General features: G+C 36.8%; 1 protein-coding gene across 1 annotated transcript; it reads left to right on the top strand.

Moving 5' to 3' along the window:
* The first annotated feature begins 651 nt into the window (after positions 1-651).
* Positions 652-5,089, top strand: LOC133804836 (protein SCO1 homolog 2, mitochondrial). The gene is made up of 7 exons (XM_062242961.1): positions 652-933; positions 1,479-1,611; positions 1,779-1,854; positions 4,039-4,239; positions 4,330-4,419; positions 4,504-4,636; positions 4,717-5,089. The coding sequence occupies exons 1-7, from the start codon at positions 863-865 to the stop codon at positions 4,823-4,825; spliced, it is 813 nt and encodes a 270-aa protein (XP_062098945.1). The 5' UTR covers positions 652-862; the 3' UTR covers positions 4,826-5,089.
* The last annotated feature ends 3,358 nt before the right edge of the window (positions 5,090-8,447 follow it).

Raw genomic sequence — 8,447 nt, 5'->3', positions numbered from 1 at the left:
TTCCTAGAGTGTCATAGAATACTAGTTAACGGGAGTAAAAGAGTGACAATACTTACTATTGGTTAGAGTAAAACTAATTTAATATAATTTTAAAATAACATAATAAAGACCAAAAAAATTGTAAAATCATTTTTTTCTTTCTAAATTTAAAATAAAAATACTTTAAAAATAATTTGATTATTTATGTAAAATTTAAAATAAAAAGTGAATGTACATCAATATAAAAAGCTTGAAAAATGGTATAGTAAAATATTTAAAAAAATGTTAAGCTAAAACAACAAAATCAAAATTATAAAACTACATTATAAAATAATACAACTTACTTAAGTAAAAGACAATGACATATTTTATAAATTATATATTTATATGGGAAATAAAAAAATTGAAAAACTAAAAAAAATCCATAGAAACATTAACAATGAAATTATCATATAAATAGTGAAGAGGCAAAACAAGCCATACATACTACATAGTGTAAATTCCTCATAATATATTACAAAGAGGGTTTGTAGGCCTTCGTATTTTTGTAGAATGGGGTATGTGTTGTTGATTACTTTTAAACTGAAGGCATTTTTGTAAATTTCCGTATATCTACAGTAAGCCCAGGAGTTAAGAGCAACGTCTAACCCTCTTTGGAATGGGCTTTGTGGCCTAATGTTTTGGAGGTGTGAAGAGTTTTGGAGCTCTGACAATAGACATCGGACGGAAAATAATACTATTCTACCGAAATAATATACAAAGACAATTAAGCGTGGTAAGGAAGAAAATATACAGAGCTGATCTCACCAATACTTTAACGCCATGGATTCTTGCTTAAGAAAGCTTCTCAAGAGAAACCCATGAAAACATTTTCCTTAGTACCATGCCCATTTCTCGCTTTCTTTTCCTTTCTTCTAAACGGCACTCAGGAGAGTCTCTCAATCTACTGCGAAGGTACTATACAATACCCTTGAACCGCTTTCTTGTTTCTTGCCTGTTGACCTTGATTTTACTTCATAAAAATATTTTATACACGTAGGGTGAGAGTTCGTAGCTCAATCTTTGATACCCATTTGAATTTCGTTTCTTTCCATTTGGGTGCTCATATATACACTAAACACTACTTTAGCTGTATATAAGAGTAGTAGTACTAGACTACTAGTTTGTTGGTGATTCCCATTTCAAGTCTGGAAAATTTGATTTAATTTTGGTGCTTTTTTGTTTCTTACATAGTATTATCACATTAAAAAGGAAAAGAAAATATGGAACTTTGAGTAAGTAACTCACCTGAACTTGTTCATTTTGGGTCTTTGGTTCGGATGCCGTAATACTTGTTCTTGAGACCAATGACTTTCATCACACATTTAACTACTATGCCCTTCCTTATATATTTTGGCATTGTCAATACAAGAGATACCTCCAGCAACATACTAAAGAAACTTCTTTCACTTTTGTTTTGATATCTGAATACATTACTGCATTATTGGAGCCCCTTGTAGGTTTGGTCCTTCTAAGAGGATTCATTCCCGTAACTATGTAAATTCATCAAATCATGCTAATGGGAAGACTGGTGGTGATCGTGTAATGAATGTAGATTCACAAGCTTCTAGGACTTGGGGTACCTATATCATTGTATGCTGCCTTCCTCCTTTATCCTATCCTATGTTATTGTTAATGTTACAACTACGATTTTTTATGCGGGAATATGTGATCATGTGATAAAAGATACTATATTATCAGATTCTTGGGAATAGGCTTCTAATATTTTAATATGATAATTTTGTTTGTAAATTTTGCAGCCTGCTGGACTACTAGGATTTGTTGGCCTGGCGGTTTTAGCTCACTATAATGATGAGAGAAGAGCAATTCCAAAAGGTACTTAATTCTATACCACATAATTTTGAAGTTTCTGCTTCCTCTCGCTGGAAAGAAAGTAGAATCTGAAACATTAATGGTTGTGTATGGTTGTCCGTATTTAGGGGCTATTTTTTTTTTAATTCACTTTATCACTCTTCTTCTACCTTTTTTATTTCCTTGACTTGGTTTTGGCTGTTGTTAATTCTCAATGTGTTTATAAGAAGGGGTCCTTGACATGCTCTATGCTTTTACTACAGAAGCATTAAATCATTGATTATGTTGGGAGTGTGCTTATTGAGTGATTAATTAATGTTAAGTCCTTATCGGTTATTAGAGTGATTTCTTTCACTTAGACACCCCTTATGGGTAATCGTGATTACAAAGAGAATTTCATAGTAGTTTAATGCCATATTTTAAAGCTCACAGAAAAGAAAAGCGTAATATTAAAGATCTTAGGATTTTCTTTTGTGTAATTGAATCAAATGAAGTTGTAATGATAATCTGGCATTGAGAGAAGACAAATGTGTGATGTTTTATAAAACTTTATAACTTGCATTCTACCGCTATGCTTGTTGCTGTTATAAGTTTCTGAAAGTTTACATTCCACAAATTTCTTTCCTCTGTGTGGAACTTGCTATGAACTAGTGTTTTTAAGTAGCAGCTCGATGAGTATCAGTTACTGATGATCTATTAATGTAATTACTCCTCTTTTTTCATTATAAGGCTAATTTTTGTAGCTTATGTCAATATGCCACCACATTTTACATGGTGAGAAATTGTGAGATGGTTTGATAAGGGATAAATAGGGTGAAGTGGGGGTGTTACCTTTAGACTAGGTGTTATGGGGATGCTTAGAAAGGAAAAAAATGATAATCACAAGATTCACTGTAAGATAAAGGTAAATGGAGCTGAATGTTTTGGGTTCATTTAAAAAGTCTGTCTCATGACTGGAGTGGAATTCAAATATCAAGCAGTATTTTGGATTGAGTTCTGTTTTCTTTTCTAATTCTGAAATCAATGGTCCGTATGCTAGTATATTTTCCCCCTTCTTTTATATGAAGTACGAGGATTTTTGTAGGTTGCTAATCTATATATAGGTTGCAGCACAATAATGAAGCCTTGAGGTCTAATAAGTGATACCTGGTGTTGTTATAGGCTAAAACACTATATTACTGTTTCTCGATTAATTGTTGTAGAGATTGATTCAGTTTCTGGTATCACTGTTGAGAATAGTCTAAGCTTTTCTATAAAATATGAAGTTCCATTTGAATATGAAAATGGAGTAGCAGGCAAGCTGTTATCATATGCAGTTGAGAGAGGGTTTTGGTTCTGATATATGATTTCAAATCTCCAACTGTGAAGTCCATAAGAATTACTATGGCTGGCAATCATGGCACATGTCTAAGTGTCTTGGAGGTAATGTAAGTGGCACTGCCAATTTGTACTTCATACAAAAAAAATTGTTCGCACACCCTCACGTATATTTGCTGATTTATACACATCGTGTGCTATTGCATCTTTTTAGTAGAGTATTTCTGTCTTAAAATATTGCCCAAACACAGTGTTGTCTCTCAAATTTGTGTGGTGTCTGTCACGCATCACAATATACATTGTAGGAATTGAATCAACATATTGACCCAAAGAAGAGAAGATTGAAAAAATAGATCATCTCCATACAAGTTTGAGATTTCACTTAATTTTCATTTTTCTATATTGTTTTATATGGCAATAGACAATTGTTTTCTTTCTTTCTTTCTTTCTTGTCATGTATGCTGCTTTATAGTTTGCTGTGATTTAATCGGATCATTGATTAAATGCATGGTGTTAATAATTGCTATAAATCCCTTCTGTATCTCCCTGTTCATGGGGTTGGGGAGTCCAACTGACCCCTCAGTTTGGAGCATGGCCAGGGCAGACCTTATGTCCCGGTTTGGTGAACAGGCTGGGTTTATGAAATGAAAAAAATTACAGTTATAAAAGAGGTGACCTTTGAAGAGTGCTGGGCTTGGTTTAGACATGAATAATTTGGCTCAGCCGTAAATGGAATGCAGTGTATCCAGCCATAGGCTCGGTGAACTTGCTCTTGTGTGATATAATTTGGCTTTCCAAAATTATAAGAAGCATGAGTACCTAATGAAACTGTCTTATGTTCCCCAAAAGTACGTACCAGATAACTAAATGTTGTTCTTATTGTTGGATCAGGCCAGGGTACCAGCTCTAGTGGAACTACTGCCAAGGGGCCTATAATTGGTGGCCCTTTCACTTTACTAGACACAGAGAATAAGACAGTTACTGAAAGGAACTTTCTTGGAAAGTGGGTTCTCCTTTACTTTGGTTATACATTTTCTCCTGATGTTGGGCCAGAGCAAATCCAGATTATAGCCAAGGCCATAGATAAACTTGGTTTGTTGTCACCTCTTTTCTTATTATTTTATTGTCTACTCTTTATTTGGCTTAACTGCTTACATTATTTTATTTTTATTTTGAGGAAAGAATCGAAACATAATGTTAAGGTATTACCGGTGTTTGTTACGATTGATCCACAACGCGATACACCTTCTCAACTCCATGCTTACCTTAAAGGTTAGGCTTTCCCATCCACACATAACAATCACTAATTCATTTCTTTTACAGAAATAGCATGGCTGACACTTTTTATTTTGCCAGAATTCGACTCGAGGATCATAGGCTTAACCGGGCCTGTTTCAGCTGTTAGGCAGTTGGCGCAAGAATACCGTGTTTTCTTCAGGAAGATTGAAGAGGATAAGGATGATTATCTTGTCGAGTGTTCGCACAACATGTAAGCATGCTCAATAAAATCTAAACTTTCTTCATCTTTCCATTTTTCTGATTGAGCTTTCCTGTTTTGTGTATGAGCAGGTACTTGTTGAACCCAAACATGGAAGTTGCGGGAGTGTTTGGTGTGGAGTACAATGCAGATGATCTATCGGATGCAATATTAAAGGAACTGAAGAGAAGCCAAAATTAACAAAGGATTCCCTTACATTGCAATATTCATTGCCAACTTTATTTTTCGCTTTGCTCACTCTTTTCTTTTATGATTGGATTTCATCTATACATGTCACTGTGGTTGGTTGATATAAACTTGCTCCCCAATCACCACCACCAAGCCCCAAACAACTTTTTCAGTACCACAAATAAACCAAGAGAGAACGAGAGAGGGAGATACTACTAAAGATATTGGGAAGATACTGATATTTTGAGGAAATTTCCATTTTCCTTACTTTTTTAATGTTGAGAAGAAATGTACAGGTGAATTAATATTAAGGATAAGGATAAGAGAACAGAAACGACAGAGATGTTGCGTTCTTTGGCAACATAAAACAAACACACACACAAAAAAAAAAAAACCCAGTGATTTGATACCATTACGATTTTACTTTAAAAGAATAATTATTTTAGATTAAGACTATAAGTGACACTGCTGACTTTTTTCAAGTGTAATAAATTACGCACCTAAATTAAGAGACTTGAGGAACATTGAAAATGTTATTGATTATTTTTTGGACGTGTATTTTTTTTTATTTCGTGTAATATATGCTTCTTACAAAGAGGTCCTAAAATCAAATATTCCTCCCCAATGTAAAAAAATAAAATTAAAGGTTTTGTTTTGTTTTTTCAGCAGCACTCCCTAATCTTTACAATTTGTAATATTTATGTTCTGAAAATTAATTTTGCATCAGTTAGATCCCTAATTTTTTCAAATCGTATGTACCTAAATATTGTTTTATTTATTTTTTAAAATACATAAATAAAATATAAAAAATTATGAATCAATCTTAAAAAAAATTAGACAACTTAATTTATGACACTACCAAACATGACATTAAAAAATATATATTTTTACGATATTTTAAAAAATATTTAATAGTTTTACAAATTAAATTAATTTTTCATTAAAAAAAATTCTTACCTATATTTTTTTAATAAACTATCACAAAATTATCAATATTTATTATTTACATATTTATTTTTATTTTGTAATTTTTTTTTCAATGATGCAACTTATAACTAATTATATATATGCACATAAATAACTTTATATACATTATTAAGTTTTAAAAAATGTATGAAATAAACGAGCATAAACATAATAAGAATTGATAATATCAAGATAATTGAGATAATATAATTATTAATATTAATTATAAAACAACAATGTAGGTAAGAATTTTTTTTAATGAAATATTAATTTAATTTATAAAAATATTAAATATTTTTAAAAATGTCATGAAAATATTATTTTCCTCATGTCATGTTTGTTATTGTCATAAATTAAATGTCCAAATATTTTAAGAATGGTTCACAATTTATTTTGTATATTTTATGTATTTTAAAATAAAAAGAAAATAAAAATAACATTTAGAGACATAAATGATACTGTAGTTGCCAAAAATCTACCAAGGAAAAAAGGTCCCGTCCCTTATTGGAGTAAACTGCTAAGGGGGACCGAAGGCGTCAAGTACGTGATAGAGGCAGAAGGTTATTACGTGCCGCCAAGAGGCCACACATTTGCAAGGTCCTAGGCCTCACGGTCATTCCATGCCAATGGGAGGCAAGAATTCCACACTGGTAAAAGGTCCAAAGCAATCAAGTCTAAAGCCCCGTAAGGTCCACTCGCATTGCAAGACTATCAAACAAGGCATCAAGCGCCTGGGGTCTCACGAAGACTGCCTCGGCCACGCCCAGCGCCTCGCTCCTAGGTCTCGCGGAGACCACCTCGGCCACGCCTAGCGCCTCGCGCCTGGGTCTTGTGGAGACTGCCTCGGCCACACTCAGCGCCTCGCGCCTAGGTCTCATGGAGACTGCCTCGGCCACGCCCTGTGCCTCGCGCATAGGGCCACATACCGCTTGCCAACGCATCCCTAACTAAAGGCATGCCTCGCCATAGGCCCATAAGCCTCGCCATGTGAGACGATGTGCCTTGCGCTCAAAGGTCCATGCGAGACCCCGTGTATTGCCTGGATGGAGACCCGTGAAAGGCGCCTTGCCTCGTTAAATGAGGGGAACTAGAAAGGGCCCATCCATCATTCAATATCAAGCTGGAACTGGTGAAGGTAGCTAGGTATGTTACTCATGATGGCGTGCAAGATCTCCCACACTTAGCAAGATACAAGGGAGCTGGGAGAAGAGATGTGTCTTGGAAATGTAAGAAGGACCATCAGGTACGAGACACGCATACGAGTACGAGAGGTACGACCCTGAGGAAGATACAAGTGTGACTCTGACATCCGTATCCGACAAGTAGTGGTGGTACGAATTAGTACGAGACGTGGTGGAATGACCTACATGCTTCTGACCATTTATCAGCATCGACACTACAACCCTCTGCTCCACCACGACCTGTGCCACTACCATGACAGCGTACCCAAGTACCTTCTTGTCCCCTGGGACCACCTTGTATCCAAGGCCATTAGAGCCAAGCTATAAATAGAATTCCACCCCTCAAACTAAGGGGTTGGAAAATTCATTGTATACTTAGGCTATTAAGCAATATACGAATGTTTACTCCATTGTTGATCTACATTTATTTTTCCTTAAGTCCATTCTAAGTTCTTATCTAGCTATCTTCTTACTAACCTTTAAGTTTTCGACCTAACATCGTTGACGAGTTCTCACCATCAACTGTTTGGTGCCGTCTGTGGGAAGGATAAGTGCCAAGCCACTGTTCTTCCATTGATTCCAGCATAGAAAGATGCTGAGACGCTCTAAGCGACTGAGAGAACCACGAGAGGTGGAGGTCCACCTCGACGGAGATCAGCTGAAGGCCTCCTTAAAGAACCCTCCGCCACCCGAAAATGTGGATGCACCAAAGGAGCCCATGGTTCCTGGAGATGAAAGGGAGGCTTCGTCCCTAGCTGTCCAGCCTGATGAAAACCATCCAAGACCATCGGCTGCTCCCGCGAAAGAAGCCAGAAAGTTTCCGCTCCCAAGGCCACCGCAGATGCCGAACTCCGGTCAACAAGATCCAGGTCCATCGACGCGCCGGCCAGACAAGAGCCCCCGAATACATTCCATAAGCTCGAACTCTAGGTCTCATTTTTACGAAGAGGAGATAAGCGAGTTATACCAGAAGAACCAAAGGCTAGAAACCACCTTAGAAAATATGCAAGAGGTGTTGAACGACATGCTACAAGGAAAATCAAGCCTGCCTCTTCCTAGACGAAAGGAGAAAGGCCAAGAGGGTCGAGAAACCACGATCCCTGTGGACGATGGAAGGACTCGACTCTCCACTAGTAATACCCCTCGGACAAAGCAGCACGAACGTCCTGGACAGGCGAAGCAGCCCCAGAGGCCAGGGTGGAAAAACAACGCCAACCCTCATAACGAAGTTGAAGTCTGTTATACCCAAAAATTGGAGAATGCATCCTAGGAGGCTAAGGAGAATGCATCCTAGGAGGCTAAGGAGAATGCATTCTAGGAGAGCTAAGGGGAGTGGTCCTAGGAGACCCCAAGGAGGATGTGGTCCTAGGAGACCCCAAGGGAGTGGTCTTAGGAGACCCCAAGGAGAAAGTGGTCTTAGGAGACCCCAAGGAGGATGTGGTCCTAAGAGACCCCAAGGGTGTGTAGGAGGCAAGCCTCCCAAGGTT

Source organism: Humulus lupulus, chromosome 1, assembly GCF_963169125.1.
Source record: "Humulus lupulus chromosome 1, drHumLupu1.1, whole genome shotgun sequence".
In the NCBI taxonomy this organism is placed as follows: Eukaryota; Viridiplantae; Streptophyta; class Magnoliopsida; order Rosales; family Cannabaceae; genus Humulus; species Humulus lupulus.
This window is presented reverse-complemented; position numbering and strand designations above follow the sequence as displayed.